This window comes from Oreochromis aureus, linkage group 18 (genome assembly GCF_013358895.1).
Source record: "Oreochromis aureus strain Israel breed Guangdong linkage group 18, ZZ_aureus, whole genome shotgun sequence".
In the NCBI taxonomy this organism is placed as follows: domain Eukaryota; kingdom Metazoa; phylum Chordata; class Actinopteri; order Cichliformes; family Cichlidae; genus Oreochromis; species Oreochromis aureus.
This window is the reverse complement of record NC_052959.1, coordinates 36,754,820-36,778,331: the sequence shown is the minus strand read 5'-3', so window position 1 is coordinate 36,778,331 and position 23,512 is coordinate 36,754,820. Positions and strand designations below refer to the sequence as shown.

Sequence of the window (23,512 nt, the reverse complement as noted above, 5' to 3'; positions counted from 1 at the left end):
CTCATTTAGGTTTATCTCCAGTTCCACTTCTTTTATTTGACCTTCGAGGTCCAACATCTCAGTGTTATGTTTATTTGATTTGGTTTTGGTGTAGCTTATCATCTGCCCACGTATAAATACCTTAAAGGCTTGCCATCTAAATGAGCCTGTAGTTTCGGATTTATTAAAGTAAAAATAGTCATCAATATTTTTGCCTACATATTCCAAGAATTTTTGATTATGCACCCAGTGTGGTTTTAAACGCCAAATAGGATTGCGTCTAAAAGCTGTTGTAGCTGAAAAGTTAAGCGTGGTTAATGAGTGGTCAGATATAAGCACACTTTTATATGAACAGCTGTTAATTCTGGGGACAAGAAAGTTTGAGATAAGAAAATAATCTATGCGACTGCGGCTATTATGACTGGCTGAATGACAGGAGTATTCTCTCCCTGTTGGATTTTCTAGTCTCCATACATCTTTAAGGTTCAATTCAGACATAAAATGTTGTATAACTTGTCTGCATTTTGGATGGGAAGAGTCTAAAACTGATGATCTATCAAGTTTAGGGTACAATTGAAGTCTCCCCCCCCCCCAACGATTATCTCACCATGAAGAGCTGCAATAGAGAGGAATAGATTGTTATAAAACCTGGGGTCATTGATATTAGGGCCATATAAGTTACCTAAAATTAAGTCTTGGTTCAGCACGGAGCATTGTATGATGATGAATCTCCCTGCAGGGTCCAAGATGGTTTTTTAATACACATGGGCAATGATTTATGAATGAGTGTTGCCACTCCTCTAGCATGTGTTGAGAAGTGGCTAGAGCAGCGGTCCCCAACCTTTTTTGCGCCACGGACCGGTTTATGTCCGACAATATTTTCACAGACCGGCCTTTAAGGTGTCGCGGATAAATACAACAAAATAAAACTAGTACCGGTACCGAAAAAAATAAGATTTATTCATAACACACGTGAAAAGACCCAGGAAAACCGAGTTAACGATAAAAACGATAACAAAATAACGCTGAAAACCGATAAAAACCCTGAAAAACATACATTTCACACCTGAGCCTCAACTCTCGCGGCCCGGTACCAAACGACTCACGGACCGGTACCGGTCCGAGGCCCGGGGGTTGGGGACCGCGGGGCTAGAGAAAACCTGACCTGGCCATCTCCTCCTTATCTGAGCAATTTCACTCGCAAGTAACCGTTTCTTGAATAAAGACTATCTTTGAGTGATATTGTTTAATTCTATTCATTACTCTTTTCAGTTTAATACATTTCCTAAGGCCTCTTACATTCCAGGAAATTAGTGCAATATTTGAATAACTACTCATACAGTTTGTGCCCTTAGTAACCTAAACCTGATTACATCTAGTCTCCCCTGTCGGAACTCACAAATGATTATTTCAAGAGCACTGCACTTTAAAGACGAACGCTTATGAACAAGAAAAACAACCCAGAGACCTCCCACCATTGTAGATCTCAGAACTTTCCCCCCCAAAGTCATTGCAGCTTGGTTATGCGTCAGATCCATGAAAAGGAGTTGAAAAAACGTCCTATTGTTAATTCAAAGCTTCAAACTTAAATCCGACCATATTAACTGAAAAAGTGGCCACATAATGTACATGAATGAAAAGATTTGAACATAACATATCTAAGGCCACCTATATCATACCTGTACACCAACAGCCACTGTAAGTCCGAGCTGAAATTGTTAATCAGAATTGCACATTTTAGATGTTGTAGTGTTTCGGAGTGGGCGTGAATTTATCCCTCGTTTTGTTGCTGGACTTTTTGTATGAAATCTTCCACCTCCGCTGCTGTGTGGAAGAGGAGCCTGTTGCCGTGGTGGAAAATCCTCATTTTTGCTGGAAAGATCAATCCGAAGTTTATGTGCAGTTCACGGAGCTGCTGTTTTACCTGGTTGTAATGTTTCCGCTGTTTCTGAACCTCCGTCGACAGGTCAGGGAAAAACATCACGTGATGTCCGTTGTGCGTTATTTTTCCCTTCAGACGTGCCGCTCTCATCACCCTCACCTTGTCTTGATAATTCAAGAACTTCATGATGATCACACGGGGTGGGCCATTTGGGGTATTTCGGCCTTGTAGCCTATGTGCTCCCTCGATGATGGGTGGGGATGGGAACGCGTCCCGTCCAAAACGTCAAGCAGCCAAGTTTGCAAAAGTATTATGATTTCCCCTTGTTCAGTATTCTCGGGTAATCCGACGAGTCTCAGATTGGATCTCCGGCTTCTGTTTTCGAGGTCGTCCACTTTTAGCAGGAGTTCCTGAAGTTTCTTATGAAGGGAAGCCTCTTTACTTGTAAGGGAAGAGACGTTGTCTTCAACTTTGCTAATGCGAGTTTCTGCTGAGGTAAGCCTCTCTGAAAACACTCCAATTGCGTCTTTTATTTCTTGGTTTGATGTTATAACTTCTTGCAGTGGAGCAGTGAAGTGTTTTTTTAGCGATTGAATTGCGGCCAGAACATTCGTCTCGGTCTGTTGGGCACTAGCGCTAGCTTCTTCCATCTTCTCGGTTTCAAGTTCGTTGCTAGCATCGTCGTCTGATCCATCCTTTCCGGCTGTTTTAGGTTTAAACCTATGTTTAATCGGCATCCTAGCTGTCTAGATCGGAGCAGAAGCTTGGGTCGGAGAGGAAGCCACTAAAAGGATGACTTTAACTGCTGTTTAGGCGTACTTAAAGGATATAAAGGTCGGAGCTCGAAGTCTTGCTGCCGTTCAGGTGGACGCCATAACCGGAAGCCCACAAGGCAGAACTGTTGATTCGGACATCACTTGGTTCATACAAACAGTAAAAGATAAAAAGGTCTCGTGCTGCTGTCTTTCTGTATTGTAAATAACGAGCCCACCAATCAGCTCGAGGTGAGAAGTACTTTTCAGGTATCTGTACTTAGGGCTGTTCGATATAACGATATATATCGGATGACGATATAAAAACGTCTATCGTTTAATTTTACGCTATCGTTTGTTTCGTGGTGTCGCAAAATAAACTGTTTACAGCCATATTTTTTCATTATTTTGATGGTCACTGTAGTGGCTATATTAATTTCCTAAAGTTCTCTCTTTCTCTTATATTTAATATAACCACACTACAGACGGACAAGCGCTTGTTTTTTATGCGTTGTCGTTAGCAACAACGACGGTAAAACCACCTCGTGTCCGCTTGTTTATTTTCCACATAAACCTTTGACAATAAAGCTCAAGATCCTGTTGAGACTTTTCAAAATAAACTGAATCACGTGAAAGATGCAGAGTATTTACGGATGAGAAGCAAAAAAGAGCCGCCAGGTGCTAAAAAATAAACCTTAGACTCAAACGTTAGAACAGGCTTTTCCCCGCAGCACGCTGTGTAATAAATACTCAAAGAAAACGGCGGCCGTTACAACCTATGTCTAAAAATGTATCGTTTCATGCATCAGTTAAAACACTCGACTCCAGGTACGCGACGCCCAGCTGGAAACTTCACGCAAGTCGAGCTGCCGGAGATTCACAGAATTTACAGAAAATGTTACATTTTTGTGATTTATATCGTTATCGGACGATAGATGTCTTAATATCGGGATATGAGATTTTGGTCATATCGCACAGCCCTATCTGTACTTCACATATTTCTTTTTCTGACTGCATTTTAAACAAACATCTGTACTTTCTGCTCCTTCCATTTTAAAACAGGCTCTTACTTTAGGTTTAAGATATTTGACACGAGTTCTTATTTCACGTCAGTGCGAGGCTTCAAATATCAAAGAGAAACACATGAGGTCCAGCTGCTGTATCTGACAGGGAGAGAAAGACAGAGAGCCAAGTTCAGGAGAGGAAGAAGGACGCTCATTTAAAGCTCACATGGAAGTCCTCGTGGTTTTAAATCTGTCACATTGTGTTTGTTCATAAACCTGCTGCTAATCAAACTGAGGCAGACTGACTGTGTTATATAAGGCTGCATGAGAATCCTCTGCAGGATGAACAGGTGAGTTTGCTGCACTGTGATTGCTGCACTGTAAAGGTTCTCCCACCTGCTGAATCCACTGTAACCTCTTCCCCATTTTTATTTTCTCTGCTCATGTTCTACTTAATCATCTGTCCAGCTGATCGGTGGTGTGGTGAGGAAAATATGGGCTCCTCATCGATGTTACAGAAAGACCGAGACAGGAGACCAAGGCCTCTTTATTTATTTTTATTAAAATACTTTCATTGGAGATGGACATGGAGGCCTGTTTTTGCTGAGCTCTGTAATCTTGTCGAGAGGACCATTTAGTGAAAACGAGGAATCTAAAGATGCAACTGGAACACGGAGTGTGGAATATGTAAGCAAAGCGACATAAAAACCAGTTAACACCGGCACAGCCACGCGTCAGAAATCCACTCCTGAGAGCCTGACAGCATTTACACCTGCTGGCTGCTTCAGCTGTCCTCTGATTATACCAGAATATCCATAATTATGATGCGTTCTGGAGAAATCAAGAAAAGCTATGACTGTTCAAGTCAGTGAGCTGTGGATGTAGTGCACACACACCGTGGGTTTGAACACGGTGAGTCCACCTCATCGTTCAGCAGCAGTAACCTAACCTGCTGTGATGCTTTCTGTGGGACTTTCTCGGTCCCATCACTGTGGAGGAGTTTATGTCCACTCACTCATGCACAACCTTCTGAAGGTCCAACCACAGCATCTCACTCAGGTTGAGCTCTGGACTCTGACCGGACCATCGCAGCTGCTCCATTCTTTCCTGTTTCTGCCGTTCTGTTGGATCTTTGTGCTGCTGCTGATGGTCCAAGCTTCAGCTGTGGGACAGGCGGCTTCACACTGACTCTAGAACACTTAGTGCACCGTGAACTCTTCTCTAAGATCATCGTCCCTCCTCCACCGTGCTGACAGCTGCTCTCAGGTGTTTTTGCTGATATGCTGAGTTTGATTTTGTGCGTTATGGACAAACATCTCCATTTTGGTCTCGTCTGTCTGAAGGACACTGCTCCAGGAGGCTTTCCCCTGCAGTCCTGCATGCTCAGGCTCTTTTTAATCATGCTGAATTTAATTAATCATGAAGTTTAAGCTTTAACCTGCAAACTGAAGAGTTTGAGATGGAGCTCTTGGGTCTGTTGCATGCTGTGACCTCAGGATGAATCTCCTGGGAAGACTGGCAGCTGCTCTGTTTTCCACGTGTGAGTAATCTTCTGCACTGCAGAATAATGGACTTCAGTTTATTTTGACATGATCTTATAACCTTTCCAGATTGATGGGCAGCAGCAGTTTCTTCTCTAAGATCACTGCTGATGTCTTTCCTCCTCAGCATCATGTTAACACACACCTGAATGCTCCAGACCAACAAAACGTCTGCTTTCATAGCGGCGCTCACACTGCTGATGATCAGTTCATCAGTGTAGCTGATTATCAGCACGTGGCTGCCGCTTACACTGTCAGTAAATATCTGCAAAGCTCTCACGGCATCTCTAAGGTGTTCTACAGTGTCGTGGATCTCACGCTGTGATGCGTTCATGCAGGAATGTGACAGCTCCTCTGCATCAGTCCATCAGAGCGTGTGATCAGGCGTGTTTGACATTCAGCAGTTATTTTTCATTTGGTTTCTTCTTTCATCAAGCTAGCAGTAGCTACCCTGAAACAGCGGGTCAGGGCAGACTTGGAACAGGACCTGGAGCCACCTTCCCACCTTTGATGTGACCTTTAACCTGTACAGTCCAACAAATCTGTCAGGTCAAGCTGGTTGCATAAGTGTGCACACCCTTAGACTAATACTTTGATTTAGTCACTTTTTTCAGGCTGCTTGGGTTAATGTCTTAGTTTACAGAGAGCTCACAAAGCATGAAAGCAACCTCATTGTTGAAAGACATCAGTCAGAAGAAGGGAAAATCAATTCCACAGCATTAGATTTATCCTGGAACACAATGAAGACAAAATATGGGACGACAGTGGCGATGCAAGACCTGCAGCATCACAGAAGGAGCTGCAAGAACTTCTGTTAAGCACTGACAGCCGTCTCCCTGATCCTCCATAAGTCTGGACTGTGGGGCAGGTTTGCACGAGAGAAGCCTTTTCCAACAAATGAAAACATCCAAGCCCGGCTACAGTTGGCATAAAAATACAGCAAATCTCCCCAAAACATTTTGGTCTCATGAAACCGAGGTTCAGCTTTTGGCCACAATTCCAAGAGAGCAGCGTACCCACAGTGAGGCATGGTGGTGGCAGTATCATGCTTTGGGGCTGCTTTTCTTCAGCTGGAATTGGGGCTTTAGTCAACGTGGAGGGATTATGAACTCTCCCAAATCAGAAGAATCAGAATCAGAATACTTTATTGATCCCTAGGGGAAATTATTTTTCGTTACAGTGCTCCATTATAAACAAACAGTGTATTGTCTGTCTTTGTTACTAACTAAGAATAGCACAATATATACAGGCATATATATACATAAAAGTTACTTATTAATAAATAGCTGAAAAAGAACATGTGCAAGAAGGGTGTAGCTGTTGCAGTAAACAGTGTGTTAGATGGATGTGTTGTACAGGGAGCCACAGGCAGGAATGATTTCCTGTGTCGTTCAGTGGTGCTTTTCGGTAATCTCAGTCTCTCACTGAGCGTGCTCCTGTGACTGACCAGCATGTCATGGAGTGGGTGGGAGGTGTTATCCAACATTGTCTTTATCTTGGACAACATCCGCCTCTCCGACACCACCTTGAGTGAGTCCAGCTCCATCCCCACAACATTACTGGCCTTACGGATCAGTTTATCGAGTCTGTTGGCATCTGCGACCCTCAGCCTGCTCCCCCAGCATGCAACAGCAGAGAGGATCGCACTGGCCACAACAGACTCATAGAAAATCCTGAGCATTTTCTGGCAGATGTTGAAGGACCTCAGTCGCCTCAAAAAATAGAGACGACTCTGGCCCTTCCTGTGAAGTGCTGTGGTGTTTTTAGCCCAGTCCAGTTTATTGTCAGTGTGTACTCCAAGGTATTTATAGTCCTCCACAATGTCAACACTGACCCCCTGGATTGAAACAGGGGTCAAGTGTTTCCTGGTCTTCCTGAAGTCCACTATCAATTCCTTGGTCTTTGCCACGTTGAGCTGCAGATGATTCTGCTCACACCACGTGACAAAGGAGTCGACCACAGCCCGGTACTCTGTCTCATCATCCCTGCTGATGCATCCAACCACCGCAGAGTCATCAGAAAACTTCTGAAGATGGAGGTCTCTGTGCAGTGGCTGAAGTCTGTGGTGTAGAGGGTGAAGAGGAAGGGGGAGAGGACAGTCCCCTGTGGTGCCCCTGTGTTGCTGATTACCTTGTCAGACACACACTGTGGGAGACGTACATATTGTGGTCTTCCTGTCAGGTAATCAACAATCCAGGACACCAGAGAAGCATCCACCTGCATCGCTGTTAACTTATCACCCAGGAGGGTCGGCCTGATGGTGTTGAAAGCACTGGAAAAGTCCAAAAACATGACCCTCACAGTGCTCGCTGGTCCAGATGGGTGTAGATGATGGCGTCCTCAGTTCCGAGACGAGGCTGATAGGCAAATTGAAGGGGATCCAGATGTGGTCTGACGATGGGTCGCAGCTGGTCCAGGATGAGCCTTTCCAGGGTCTTCATGATGGGGGAGGTCAGTGCCACGGGCCTGTAATCCTGGGGGCCACTGGGACGTGGCGTCTTTGGAATAGGGACGAGGCATGATGTCTTCCACATCACTGGGACCCTCTGCAGACTCAGACTGAGCATAAACAGTTTATGAAAGACTCCACACAGCTGGGGGGCACAGGTCTTGAGGACGAGGGGACTCACTCCATCTGGTCCAGCAGACTTGCCTGAGTGGAGTCTCCTCATTTGCATCTGAACCTGGTATTGAGTGAAGGTGATGGGTGGGGGAGGGGTGTCAGGAATCTCACAGGAGGCAACAGCGCCATGTGAAGAGAGAGGCTGGCACAGTGGTGTGGCTCTGGACTCCAGGCTGACCACAGGTGAGGTTGTGGGGGTGTGAGCAGACACTGTGGTGTCGAATCTATTGAAAAACAGATTCAACTCGTTAGCTCTATTCTCACCTCCCTCAGCTCCCCTGCTGTTGGTTGGCCTGAATCCAGTGATGGTCTTCATGCCCCTCCACTCCTCTCTCATGCTGTTCTGCTGGAGTTTCCACTCCAGCTTTCTCCTGTAATTGTCCTTAGCCTCTCTGATCTTGTCCTTTAGTAACACCTGGACCTTTCTAGATGGCAGACAGTTGGTGTCGTAAACCAACTGTCTGCCATCTATAATCCAGTTTTGAGTTCCCTCCCCAGACGCCTTAATGCCCACTCACATCCTGGGCCATCTGACCTCAGGAATTCACATGACAAGGTGGGGCCAGGTTTCACAATGAGCTCACCCGAAACCCTGGCTGATTAGGTCCCACACCCGCTTTCACACCTTGGCGCATGTGATTAGAGGATCACCAGGGGGTCCTTTGTCCCTCCTTGGGGGGATACTCCCACTGGGTTTAAATCTGGGACTCTCGGCCATTTGACCTTAGAACTGAAGAAGCTTCTCGGATGAGAGGTGAAACGTCTTCAAGCAACTCAAAGAAGTCCAGACGCTTTTCTTTGCAAACTCCTTTGACTATGTAGTCTGTGATACACTCAGTAAGCCCGTTGATGTCCTCGGCGTGAGGCTCACAGAGTGTTTCCCAGTCGGTCAAACATCCCTGTAGTTCCGCTAAGGCCTCCTCTGACCACCTCCTAATGCTCCTCGTGGTCACAGGTTCCCTCCTCACAATTGGCACATAGCGTGGGGTGAGGTGAATCAGGTTATGATCTGACCTACCAAGTGGGGGGAGGGAGGAGGAGCTGTATGCATCCTTGACATTAACATACAGAAGGTTTAAATTTTCTCTCCCCTGGTGGGACAGGCCACATATTGTCTGAATGTTGGTAGTGTGTTGTCCAGTGATACATGGTTGAAGTCACCCGAGATCACAATAAAGGCACTCGGGTGCTGAGTCTGTAACCGGGCTATGGCAGAGTGGATAGTGTCACATGCAGCTGTGGGGTTAGCAGAGGGAGGGACATAAACAGCCACCAAGATGACGTGAGAGAATTCCCTGGGTAAATAATATGGTACACAGTTCAATGTCCGGGCAACAAATCCTTTCTTTGATTGTTATGTTGGCAGGGTTACACCTCCGGTTGTTAACTAAAACAGCAAGCCCACCTCCTTTCCGCTTACCGCTAGCGATGCTGTCCCTGTCCGCCCGAACAGTGTGGAAGCCTTCCACGGAAGCATTCTCGCCGGGAATGTCCTGGTGCATCCATGATTCAGTGAAACACATCAGGCTACACTCTCGGTATTCCCTCTGACTCCGTACCAGCGCTGAGAGCTCGTCGATTTTATTCAATAAGGATCGCACATTTCCCATTACGATAGACGGCAGACACGGTTTATACCTCCTCCTCGCTTTGAGCCTCCGCTGTCTCACCATCTCCTTCTTTCTTCTCTTCTGTCCTTGACCTCTGCATCCCCGATGTGTTTTCCTCCAAATTTCAGCTGGTACTTTTGTGGGTCTGGCCAGCGAGCCATCAGGGCGATCAGCTGATCTCTGGAGTAAACAGTCCGTGCGTGTAGGAGATGTGCCGCGGTCCCGTTCCTTGATAAAAGTAATAGTTCCACGGCCACCAGAAAAACTCTCTCAATCCACATGATTGAGTGAAAGATAATAAACGGATGAAAATACAAGTCAGGAAAAAAAGAATACGTAAGAAAACAGAGCTAAACTAAGAGAAAAAGCAGGAGCGACTGTAACAGGCTGCAGGCTGGTTGGCGCATGCGCACTGACAGTCACCTCTGACACAAAACCTTCAGGCAACTGAAGAAGATGAATTTCACCTTCCAGTATGACAATGTGTCCAAGCGTACATCCAAATAAACAAAAGAATCACTTCACCAGAAAATGAATCAGCCGGTAGACCTGAGGAGGCCGGTGCATCTGAGATTCCCTCAGTCTGACAGACTTGGAGCTCTTTTCAAAGAAGAGTGCACAAATATTACAAAGTCAGCATGTGCCACGCTGATGCCAAACTTTTTGTAGGTGCTGTGTGTAGAGTAGCTGCAATCATCACTGCTTAACCTGATTTTTAAAATTTGTTTTTATGTAATGTGCAAGTTATTTAAAACACATTTCTATGATAAAATAAATTCACCTTTACACACAGGTACTTCTCTCTTTGTATTGTGTGGACATGTCATCATGTTCGAATGATTCGATTCTGCATTAGAAATGATCTAAAATACACCAACAGCACAACTCAGGAGCTCTGTACAGGCGACTTGAGTTAGTAAAAATGTAAGCCTTAATCCAATGAAAACAGGTGAGTTGTAACAACATCGTCCACAATACAGGAGGATGTTGTATCTGTAGCAACCAAACCAGTTTTTTGTATTGGGCTGTAAACATGCATTTTAACAGGGGATTCTATGGTTTATCATTTTAACCAGTTTATTTGCTGTGTTTTTAATCATGTCTCTTCTTTCATTTGTTGTTGACCCTCAAGACGTCCCACAGCAGCATGTCTGTAAGGAGAAGGACGAGGTTCTCCCTGAGCAACAGCTTTGGAACCAGGAGAGGAGCTCCAGTGTTGACCAGGATGAACCAGAACCTCCACAGATTAAAGAGGAAGAGGAGAAACTGGGCAGCAGTCAGGAGGGAGAGCAGCTGGGACTGAAGGAGGAAATTCATACCTTTATGGTGACTGAAACTTATGAGGAAAGTGACCACAGTGAACCAGAACGAGACAGGGAGCAGCTCCTCTTTGAGAGCTCTGTGAACACCAACAGCAGAGATCAGCAAGCAGAACATTATAAAGAAGCAAGATCCACCAAAACTGTAGAGTCAGAGTCAAAAAAGAAGCATCGGAGTAAGAATGGAGACGGCTCAGTTATGTCAGAGAGCGAGAGTAACACAGGTACAGGTGTGAAGTCTGTAAAATGTTACGTTTGTGAAAAAACTTTCAAGAAAAAATCTCAGATGCAGATACATTACAGAACACACACAGGCGAGAAGCCATATTCATGCAAAACATGTGGGAAACGATTCAGCCAAAACTGCCATTTATCTGTTCACATGAAGATCCACAAAGGGGAGAAACCGTTCTCCTGCAATGTCTGTGAAAAAACCTTCCGAGACGCACTAACACTGAAATATCACATGAGGATTCACACGGGTGAGAAGCCGTACTCATGCACAATTTGTGGGAAAGGTTTCTGTCAAAGTAATAACTTAAACATCCACATGAGAACGCACACGGGCGAGAGACCTTACCCCTGTCACATCTGTGAGAAAAGATTCATCGACTCATCCACACTTAAGAGACACATCAGAACTCATACGGGTGAGAAGCCGTATGTTTGCAAAACATGTGGGAAAAGTTTCATTCAGAAAAATATTCTGTCTGTCCACATTAGGATCCATACAGGCGAGAAACCACATCCCTGTGAACTCTGCGGAAAAAGTTTCCGGTCTCGTGAACTCTTGTTAGTCCACCTAAGAACACACTCAAAGTAGTATTTCTGTGAGACTTGTGGGATAAGTTTCAGTTATTGTGGTATTTTTACTGCCCACATTAGAGGGCACTCAGGTGAGACGCTGGAGCTGTGGGAAACTTGTAGAAAAGGACTCAGGTGTAGCAGGTTCTTACTTGGTGCGCATATAAATTTGTCAAAGTACAAAAGAAAAGCAGTCCTTTCATACTGAAAGCACCTTTGGACTGTGCTCTACTGTGATTATGTTAATTTGCTACATATGACATGTGCCAACGGGATAGAGTTCATGCTAATGGTGATTTGTCATGCTGTCCTTTGGATTCTTACAGAAAAGCATCTCTGTATGCAAACTTTTATAGGAAACAGGAAGTGTGTTGTTGTCACGGATTCACCAAGTTATACTGTGAGCTTTTCATTTTGAAAAATCTGGTTCAGTTGTGAAGTTTGTTTTTGCTGGTTACCGTTATATTTATAGGCCTGCAAGGTTCAGGTCTGTGGTGTCCTCCTCTGTCTTGTGGCAGACAATTTTTTTTATTTATTGGGTTTTTTTGTTGTGTTTTTACTGGCACAATTTGTGGGCCATCTTATTGTGACACCTGATTGTTCTCTTATTTTAATTATAGCAGTATTTTTAAATGGTTGTACACAAATTGCGTTACATTTTTAGATAAATAGTTGTTTACAAAATTTGTGCATAAATTTTCAACATGTACAATTTATATTTGCATATCAAGTTATGAAAATAATTTACTAAACGTGTGTGATTTTTACAGTAAAAAATATTACTACTAGGATTTTGTTTTTTGTGTGATTTCAGATCAGTTGTGTTAACATAGTATGTCACTGAAAAAATAACTGTAAATTCAGACAGGTGAGGTTGAGCTGAAGAGAATGATACCAAACAAGGCCAAAAACATTTGAAGGTGAAATATAAATAATGTAAAATCAAAAGGAGTCAAAATGGACAATTATATTTTGGACCTGAGAGGGTGAACCCAACAAATCATTAAAAATTAAGTTTAATTTTTGTTCATGACGCTGCAGATTTCTGACATTTTGTGTAAATTTAAGCATGTAACAATCTGATTTTTCTAACAAGGCTATACAATACATGACATCAAAATTCACGTTTATGTAACTGAGATGTTTAATTATGTGGGCTACAGAAAATAACTAAGTATACTAAGCATATATGTTTATATGAAAAGTATATACTTACTGCATTTTAATCATTTTAACCATATGTAGCACCTGCATATGTGTTGTTGTTTTTTTAAGGCTTTGATTTTTCCACCCCATTTGATTTCCATGCCACCCTAAGAAAGTTTCTCTAGATCCGCCCCTGGTCTGATACATAACTAGCTAACTTAAGGCTTTCTGATTGAAGGCTAAAAGTGAAGTTGTCACCAGGTAAATAGAATATTGTTTATGTTTTTGTGTTTTGCTGCAGCTTTTTCAAGTATAAACTTGGTGCCTTTGGCAACACCTTAGGGAGAAGTAATGGTAATATGATCCATATGGGCACAAAGAATAGACACTTTTTTGTGCTACTGAAGTTTTTTATTTTATTTTATTTTTATTTAACCTTTATTTAACCAGGAATGTCCCATTGAGATTAAAACCTCTTTTTCAAGGGAGTCCTGGCCAAGATGCAAATTTCCAAACAAATACATACAAACAAACAAGATTAAAAATTACACAAAACAATTACACATTATTGAGGCAGTCTGTGGGGCTTTGAGTTTAGTTTTAAAAACATTTAAAGACAACAGTTCAGTCAGTTTCAGTCTTTCTGTAACAGGTTCCACGAAAAAAGGCGCAGAGTGGACAAAGGCTTTCTTACCCAACTCTGTGCGGACAAGGGGAACAGACAGCAGCAGCTGATCATTTGAACGCAAGGAGTTTCCTCAGGTTTCAGGGCTGCCGCTGAGCAACACAGAGTTTCAGCTCCCTCCAAAGATTTTCTATTGGATTTAGGTCTGGAGACTGGCTAGGCCACTCCAGAACCTTGATATGCTTCTTATGGAGCCACTCCTTGGTTTCCCTAGCTGTGTGCTTTGGGTCATTGTCATGCTGGAAGACCCAGCCACGACCCATCTTTAATGCTCTGACTAAGGGAAGGAGGTTTTTGCCCAATATGTCAAAATACATGGTCCCGTTCATCCTCTCCTTAATACAGTGCAGTCGTCTTGTCCCCAGTGCAGAGAAACACTCGCAGAGCATGATGCTTCCAGCCCCATGCTTCACTGTAGGTATGGTATTATTGGGATGATACTCATCATTCTTCTTCCTCCAAACACGGCGAATGGAGTTAAGACCAAAAAGTTCTACTTTGGTCTCATCTGACCACAGGACTTTCTCCCATGACTCCTCTGGATCATCCAGATGATCCCTGGAAAATTTCAGACGGGCCTGGACATGGGCTGACTTAAGCAGGGGAACCTTCCGTGCAATGCAAGATTTTAAACCATGACGTCTTAGTGTATTACTGATAGTAGCCTTGGAAACAATGGTCCCAGCTCTCTTCACGGCATTGACCAGCTCCTCCCGTGTAGTTCTGGGCTGATTCTTCACCATTCTTAGCATCATTGAAACCCCACGAGGAGAGATCTTCCGTGGGGCCCCAGTCCGAGGGACATTGACAGTCATCATTAGCCTCTTCCATTTCCTGACAATTGCTCCAACAGTTGTTCTTTTTTCACAAAGCTGCTTGGCAATTGCCCCGTAGTCCTGTTCCAGCTTTGTGAAGGTCTATAATTTTGTGTCTTGTCTTTTGACAGCTCTTTGGTTTTGCCCATGTTGCTACTTACACTTTGTCTGATTGTGGGTGCACAGGTGTCTTTATGACAGCTAACTAGGGTTGCAAAGGGGCGGAAAATTTCCGGTAAATTTCCGAAAAGTTTCCGGTAAATTTCCATGGTAAGTTAAGCTTGGGAATTTTGGAAATATTCCATATTGGAAACTTTCCATGGAAATAATGGGAATTATGGAAATTAATGGGAATTTAGGAGAACTAACTGGGAATATATTATTTCCAAGCATAAATATAAACAGAAATCATAAGAAAACCTCCATGCAAAATGTTTTCAACAGATATTTCAACAGATTTATTTGTAAGTACAGTAGAATAGAACACGTTTCAATAACTTGTTTCATGGATGAATAAAAACAGAAATGTTGAGTTCAATATTACCATCCCCTAACCCCGCTCATTCAAAAATGCTCCCTGTCCAAAAATCTCCACAAAGTCCCATTCAAAAGGTTAAATGAAAAATGCCACTTATCCTCCAAAATGTCCCATTAAACATGCAAATCTTCCTTCAAGCAATCCTCTTTTCTCATTTTTGCTCAGTCAATAGACTCTTCCTGGACCTCATTATCATCCAACAACATGTCCACTTCCTCAGCATCCAACTCTGAGTCTTCCTCTTCAGCGTCACTTTCCAGCCTTGTTGAAGATGGCTCTGTGTCAGGCTCAAAGAGCCATAGGTGTGCCGACCAGCTTTTCCACTCTCACATTTGTGAGCCTGTTGCGAACCTTTGTGTGGGTGTTCCCAAACAGTGACCAGTTGCGCTCGGAGGCGGCTGATGATGATGGTGGGATTTGGAGGAGGATGGAGGCTACAGGTGCAAGGGCCTCAGAACATGGCATTTAATCTGTTATTAGACTCAATTGGCTTCTCTCAAAATGTAAAAGAACCCACCCACCACTTTAATCACACTCTAGATCTTGTTTTAACATATGGCATAGAAACTGAACATTTAACAGTGTTTCCTGAAAACCCTCTGCTGTCTGATCATTTCCTGATCACATTTACATTTACAATAATTGATTACACAGCAGTGGAGAGTAGACTTTATCAAAGTAGATGTCTTTCTGAAAGCGCTGTAACTAAGTTTAAGAATATAATCCACCCACTGTTATCATCTTCAATGCCCTGTACCAACATAGAGCAGAGCAGCTATCTGAACGCTACTCCAACAGAGGTCGATTATCTTGTTAATAATTTTACCTTCTCACACTACATGCGACTCTGGATACTGTAGCTCCTGTGAAAACTAAGGCCTCAAATCAGAAGTACCTGACTCCGTGGTATAATTCTCAAACACGTAGCCTAAAGCAGATAACTCGTAAGCTGGAGAGGAAATGGCGTGTCACAAATTTAGAGGATCATCATTTAGCCTGGAGAAATAGTTTGCTGCTTTATAAGAAAGCCCTCCATAAAGCCAGAACATCTTACTATTCATCACTGATTGAAGAAAATAAGAACAACCCCAGGTTTCTCTTCAGCACTGTAGCCAGGCTGACAAACAGTCAGAGCTCTACTGAGCCAACAATCCCTTTAACATTAACTAGTAATGACTTCATGAACTTCTTCACGAACAAAATTTTTATCATTAGAGAAAAAATTACCAATAATCATCCCACAGATGTAATATTATCTACAGCTACTTTTAGTACCATCGATGTTAAGTTAGACTCTTTTTCTCCAATTGATCTTTCTGAGTTAACTTCAATAATTACTTCCTCCAAACCATCAACGTGTCTTTGAGACCCCATTCCTACAAAACTGCTCAAAGAAGTCCTGCCATTAATTAATGCTTCAATCTTAAATATGATCAACCTATCTCTAATAATCGGCTATGTACCACAGGCCTTCAAGCTGGTTGTAGTTAAACCTTTACTTAAAAAGCCATCTCTACACCCAGCTGTCTTAGCTAATTATAGGCCAATCTCCAACCTTCCTTTCATATCATCCTTGAAAGAGTAGTTGTCAAACAGCTAACAGATGATCTGCAGAGGAATGGCTTATTTGAAGAGTTTCAGTCAGGTTTCAGAGCTCATCACAGCACAGAAACAGCTTTAGTGAAGGTTACAAATGATCTTCTTATGGCCTCTGACAGTGGACTCATCTCTGTGCTTGTCCTGCTAGACCTCAGTGCTGCATTCGATACTGTTGACCATAATATCCTATTAGAGCGATTAGAACATGCTGTAGGTATTACAGGTACTGCACTGCAGTGGTTTGTATCATATCTATCTAATAGACTCCAATTTGTACATGTAAATGGAGAGTCTCTTCACACACTAAGGTCAATTATGGTGTTCCACAGGGTTCAGTGCTAGGACCAATTCTGTTTACATTATACATGCTTCCCTTAGGCAGCATCATTAGAAGACATAGCATAAATTTTCACTGCTATGCAGATGACACGCAGCTCTATCTGTCCATGAAGCCAGGTAACACACACCAATTAGTTAAACTGCAGGAATGTCTTAAAGACATAAAGACCTGGATGGCCGCTAACTTTCTGCTTCTTAATTCAGATCAAACTGAGGTTATTGTACTCGGCCCTGAAAATATTAGAAATATGGTATCTAACCAGATTCTTACTCTGGATGGCATTACCTTGGCCTCCAGTAATGCTGTGAGGAACCTTGGAGCCATTTTTGACCAGGACATGTCCTTCAATGCACATATTAAACAAATATGTAAGACTGCTTTCTTCCATTTGCGCAACATCTCTAAAATTAGAAATATCCTGTCTCAGAGTGATGCTGAAAAACTAGTTCATGCATTTATTACTTCCAGGCTGGACTACTGTAATTCATTATTATCAGGATGTCCTAAAAACTCCCTGAAAAGTCTTCAGCTAATCCAAAATGCTGCAGCAAGAGTCCTGACAGGGACTAGAAAGAGAGAGCAGATTTCTCCTGTTTTGGCTTCCCTTCATTGGCTTCCTGTTAAATCCAGAATTCAAAATCCTGCTCCTCACATACAAGGTCTTAAATAATCAGGCCCCATCTTTTCTTAATGACCTTGTAGTACCATATCACCCTATTGTAATATTCTGTTCTCAAACCATGAATAAAGTATTCTTAATCTGCTTTGTGAGCCACCAGTTTTTTATTTCCGCTCGTTCAGTTCACATAACCACACCCACTTCCGTAAAACAAACACTCCCCGTTGCCACTATGGCAAACCACAAGGGACAGTAAGCACGGAGTGCAAACATTATAAACAATACATCTCCCTTTTTTTCAAATGTCTGCCAGTGACACAGCTGGTATGCATTTCAAAGTAGAACATCCTGAACATGAAGATAAGGAACAGTTTTTTCAACACTGTCATGTGTAAAATTATTGCAGCATAAGACTAACAACAACAATGCAACACGGGATATGCACTCATTAGTACATCGACATTTGACATGTTTATTTTTTTTTTTTTTAGGGCAGCGATCCGCCTACACCCTTTACAATCACAGGTCAAGGATGACCCTTGGTTTGACCACTCGTCCTGATCTGGTGGTCAGTGCAAGGCTAGTGTCCATGGTTGGTGTTTTAGTGTCTCTAGATGGCGACAGGGGCTCTGCTTGTTTTTGAGCTGCACTATCTGGCTGGGTTACCAGATCGGATGCTGGTGCTGAAGGTGCCGGTGACGCCTTGGCGCCTCTCAGGTGCCGTCGGTTACGCCGTATAGTCTGTCCCTCGCCAGTGCGGATCATGAAAGAGCGGGCAGTCTCTGCAGGTCGGATGATGACAGCCGGTTTCCAGCTTCCTGACTCGTGCTGAAAGCGAATGTGGCCCCCCTTCTGCAGCCTCGGTAGTGGTGCGGCGCTGCTATTGTAGTACCGTCTCTGATGCTCTTGTCTTTCCATCCGTGTTTTTTGCACGACCATCTGGCTTATGATGTGAGGTACCAGCTGGTGTCCGGTGATGGGAATCACTGAGCGCAGGCGTCGACTCATGAGGAGCTGCGCGGGTGACCTCAAGCCGTCAACTGGCGTGTTCCTTTGCTCCAGTAGAGACAGGTAGGGATCTACTCCCTGAGCATGAGCTTTATCCAGAACCGATTTGGCCGTTTTGACTGTTCTTTCAGCAAGGCCGTTGCTTTGTGGGTACAAAGGGCTTGAGGTCGTGTGGACAAAGTCCCATGTGACTGCAAAATCCTTGAACTCTCGAGAGCTGTACTGTGGGCCGTTATCTGAGATAAATTTCTCTGGTATATATTCTCTGGCGAATATGGCCTTGAGTTTTTTGATGACGGACCCTGCAGTGGTAGAGAATAGCCTTTCAACCTCAAAGTAGCAGCTGTAATAGTCCACAACTACTAAGTAGTCCCGTCCATGCCACGTGAAGAGATCTGAGGCCACGGCTTGCCATGGTCTCTCAGGAATCTGGTGTGGAATGAGAGGTTCTTTGGGATTCGCTGCACGCCTCTCCTGACATATGAAACAGTTTTCCACCGTGGCTGTTATGTCCTTGCCCATGCCTGGCCAGAAGAGGGCGTCCCTCGCTCTCTGCTTACTCCTCTCAATCCCCATGTGCCCAGTGTGGATTCTCTCCAGCATATTGTTTCTTAGGGCTGTTGGCACTATGATTTTGTCACCTTTGAAGATGATGCTGTGGAAGTGTGAAATTTCATCTCTGAAATTCCAGAAGTCCAAAAGGGTTTTGGGGCATTTTGTCCTGTCCTCAGGCCAGCCATCATGCACGGTTTGCTTCAGCAGGGTGAGCTGCGGGTCGCTTCCTGTTGCAGCCTGTATCTCTGAGAGCTTTTTGTCACTTACTGGGTGGGAGGCTGTTTATCACTGAGTGGATCTGGTCCTCCATGCCTTCACTCAGCATGCTGTCTTGGTCAAGCAATGGTTTCCTGGACAGTGTGTCGGCCACAGGTATGTCCTTTCCGGGCCGGTGCACGATCTCTATGTCGTATCTCTGCAGCTGTAACAGCATGCGCTGCAGACGAGCAGGGGCTACAGAGATTGGCTTCTTCAGTATGTGCTCCAACGGCTTGTGGTCTGACTTGACGATGACTCTTCTGCCGTATATGTAGGTGTGGAAACGCTTGCATCCAAACAACACTGCAAAGAGCTCTTTTTCGATCTGTGCATAGTTAACCTCTGTTGGGGTCAGTGTCTTTGAAGCATATGCTATTGGGTGTCCGTCCTGCATCAACACAGCTCCCAAACCATACTTCGATGCATCTACCTGTAGCCGTAGCTCCTTGGTCGTGTCGTAGTATGCCAGTATGGGGCCTGGTTCTCTGGTTATGAGATCTTTCATTTGCTGGAAGACTCTGTCGTGATTCTGATCCCAGATGAACTCCGAGTCTTGCTTGAGCAGCTGACACAGCGGTGCGTTCACTTCTGATAGTCGTGGTGCGAATCTGGACAGGTAGTTCGCCATTCCAAGAATTGTCTCGAGCTCATTCTTATTCTCAGGAGGTGGCATGTCCTTTATGGCCTGCAGTTTCTTCGGGTCTGGCTGGATGCCCTCGCGGGTGAGTTTGTGTCCAAAGTAACTCACTTCTGTGGCGCCTATGACACATTTCTCTGGATTGAGGCGCACTCCTCGCTCCCTTGTGCGCTCAAGCATGGCACGGAGGTTCTCGTCGTGTTCCTCCTTTGTCCTGCCAAACACGAGGATGTCATCCACGATGGCTGCCACTCCATTGAGCCCTTCGTATGTCTCATCGATTTTCCTTTGGAAAATGTCCTGTGCTGATATTATCCCAAAAGGAAGGCGCAGAAAGCGGTACCTGCCAAAGGTCGTGTTGAAGGTGGTGAGGAGCGATGACTTGGTGGTTAATTGGATGGCCCAATAGCCTGAGTGAGCATCCATGACACTGAAGTACTGTGTTCCTGCCAGCTTTGGTGTGATGTCATCCAGTGTTGGAAGCGGGTAATGGGGTCTTTTGATGGCTTTGTTTAAATCGCGAGGATCAAGGCACACTCTGAGCTTCCCATTACGTTTCTCTGCGACCACCAGTCCGTTTACCCATTCTGTGGGTTCTTTCACTTTGACGATTATGCCATTTTTCTCCATGTCATCCAACTCCAGTTTCAATCGTTCCCGCAGTGCGAAAGGGATCCTCCGTGGGGGGCACGCGACGGGCATGGCGTCTGGGTCAATGTGTAAGTCGCATTCTCCTGGGAATTTCCCTATGCCTTTAAACACATCAGCAAACTCCTCCATGACGCTTGTGATCTGTACTGACATGACCAGCTTGACTAGGTTTAGATCCAGGCATGCTCTCAACCCTAGGATGGGGGGTGCTGCAGTTTCTACTATGTCAAAGGTCAGCATCTTGTGAATGTCTTTCCATCTGCACTTCAACTGGCAGGTGCCTTTGATGTTGAGTTTTTCTCCACCATAGCCAGATAGTGTGCGTGTGGGCGGTGCCAAGCTGACCTGCTTGAAATACTTCTTAAACAATCGGGCAGGGATGACGTTAGCAGTGGCTCCTGTGTCAAGCTTAAAACTCACGGTGTGATGCAGTGAGCCTACTTCTACATCAGCGTAAGCCTGTTCATCAGCCTCCCCTTCATTGCACTTTGTTATGGAATCTATGAATAGCTCCGCTTCATCGCTTGGAGTGTCAGGGTTAATAGAGTACACTGGGTTGGGTTGGTGTGGTGCTTCTGAACGGCATGCTTTGGCAAAGTGGTTCATTTTATTGCACTTTTTGCACCTCTTCCCTTTTGCAGGGCACTCCTCCTTCTGGCTGTGTGCTCGCGCACATCTTCCACACAATTTCCCCATCTTATTATGATGAGGTGCCCTCCTATGTTTTTGCTGCGTACTCTGGCGTTTAGCGGATACTGTTTGATTTCGGCATGAGGTACTGTTCAAACCTGTCGAGATAGGTGGTCAGCTTTTTAGCTTCTTCATCAGATAGCTGCCATGTGTTATAAATGTCTCTGCCTCTTTCTCCTACCCACAGAAGAAGATAGCTGCACTGGGTCTCCTCGGGGTTGCCGCTTAGCGGGCCGCTAAACATTAGCTTCACATGTTGTACGAACCTCCGCCAGGCATCGGGAAGATTAGCTGAATCCCAGTCCATCCGTGGTGCAGGAACTCCCGACGAATCCATTTCGCGCTGTCAGCGGGCGTTTAGTCCGATTTACTCTGACACCATGTAATATTCTGTTCTCAAACCATGAATAAAGTATTCTTAATCTGCTTCGTGAGCCACCAGTTTTTTTATTGCCGCTCGTTCAGTTCACATAACCACACCCACTTCTGTAAAACAAACACTCCCCGTTGCCACTACAGCAAACCACAAGGGACAGTAAGCACGGAGTGCAAACATTATAAACAATACAACACCTATTAGAGCACTTCGCTCTGACACTGCAGGCCTACTTGTTGTTCCTAGAGTATTTAAAAGTAGAATGGGAGGCAGAGCCTTCAGTTTTCAGGCCCCTCTTCTGTGGAACCAGCTTCCAGTTTGGATTCGGGAGACAGACACTATCTCTACTTTCAAGATTAGGCTTCAAACTTTCCTTTTTGCTAAAGCATATAGTTAGGGCTGGACCAGGTGACCCTGGATCCTCCCTTAGTTATGCTGCAATAGACGTAGGCTGCCGGGGGATTCCCATGATGCACTGGGTGTTTCTTCTTCACTCACTATGTGTTAATAGACCTCTCTGCACTGAATCATATCTGTTATTAATCTCTGTCTCTCTTCCACAGCATGTCTTTATCCTGTCTTCCTTCTCTCACCCCAACCAATCACAGCAGATGGCCCCGCCCCTCCCTGAGCCTGGTTCTGCCGGAGGTTTCTTCCTGCGGAAGAGTGCTTGCTCATAGGGGGTCATATGATTGTTGGGTTTTTCTCTGTATCTACTGTACAATATAAAGCGCCTTGAGGCGACTTTTGTTGTGATTTGGCGCTATATAAATAAAATTGAATTGAATTGAATTTTCAGCTATTTATTAATAAGTGACTTTATATATATATACATATATGCATGTATATATGGTGCTATTCTTAGTTGTGTATTGTCTATCTTTTTTACTGTTTGTTTATAATGGAGCACTGTAACGAAAAACGATTTCCCCTAGGGATCAATAAAGTATTCTGATTCAAACTGTTAGAAAAAGTTGTTGAAAATCTCTTCAGATCTTTATCATGAATGCTACAGATTTCTGATCCCTTTCAGTCTGCTTGTCAGAAGCTGCACTCCACTGAAACTGCTGCTTTAAAGGTCTGTAATGATCTTTTTATGAAATCTGATGCAGGAAACCTTACAACTGCAGTTTCTTCACATTTTAAACAAAAGTTTGGTTAAATGTCCCGCAGAGCTGTGATTAGGATCCTCCCTCAGAGGGACACTCACCTGACCTGTGCAGCTTGATTTGGGGTTTCCAGGTGATATCCAGCAGTCTGCGCTGACGGTCGATCTCTTCCTCGTACTGGACGATCGTTTTTTCAAACTCCAAGAATATTTGTTCAGCAGCAGCAGTTAGTCGCTCGTTGATAAACTCTCTCAGATACTGAACTGAAGGCATTGTTACTGCCACAGCTCACACACTCGGCTCTCACACTCTCGGCTCACACACACTCGGATCGCACACACTCGGCTCACACACTCAGCTCCCTGGGAAAGGCATATATTGTTATATTACACTTTTATGGTAAGTACATGCTGCTCACAATTTTCATTGAGACCAAACCTTACAACTATTTTCAGCACATGGGTCGACTTTAAAATTAACACAAAGGACTCTTGCATGTCACCTAGTGAAAGTAGTAAAAAGAATACAACTTGTGAAGCTTTACTGTTTAGTACACGTGGTAGTAATGTTCGTTTTACTGGTGAATTTAGCTTACTTGTACACAGTTTTCAATGTGACTAACAAGTATCTGAAAAGGCATCGTCACGCCACAGGTCTTGCACTGAGACTTTGGCATTTTGCTGAGTTCTGCAGCATCACGCTGAAGAGGTGTAGCATCAACTTAGAGAGGGACAATATAAAGTGTACGCTTTCAATTGTTGGTGGCCGTCCCTGTAGATTTCTCTGTCCGCCTAGAATCTAGAACACAAACCAAGTAATGCATTCACAGTACAGCACTTTGCTACAGGTTGAGAACATGAAGTACAAAGAAATCCCTAACATTATGAAACACTACTCACTTTTCTCAAACTGTTAAATGGATCACAAGACAAAAACAATACCACATTCATATTCCCAATTCAAGCTTCAGGA

General features: G+C 44.1%; 1 protein-coding gene across 2 annotated transcripts in view; it reads left to right on the top strand.

The window, feature by feature from the left end:
• LOC116309337 (gastrula zinc finger protein XlCGF17.1-like) overlaps nucleotides 1-13,148 on the top strand; it is a 44,070-nt gene extending 30,922 nt beyond the window's left edge. Inside the window, exon 2 of one of the 2 annotated variants that reach the window (XM_039602462.1) lies at nucleotides 10,524-13,148. In XM_039602462.1, coding sequence (XP_039458396.1) covers nucleotides 10,524-11,533 — 1,010 coding nt within the window. In that variant the 3' untranslated portion in view covers nucleotides 11,534-13,148. The remainder of the gene's footprint in view (nucleotides 1-10,523) is intronic. The other variant, XM_039602463.1, reaches the window with a different exon arrangement.
• The last annotated feature ends 10,364 nt before the right edge of the window (nucleotides 13,149-23,512 follow it).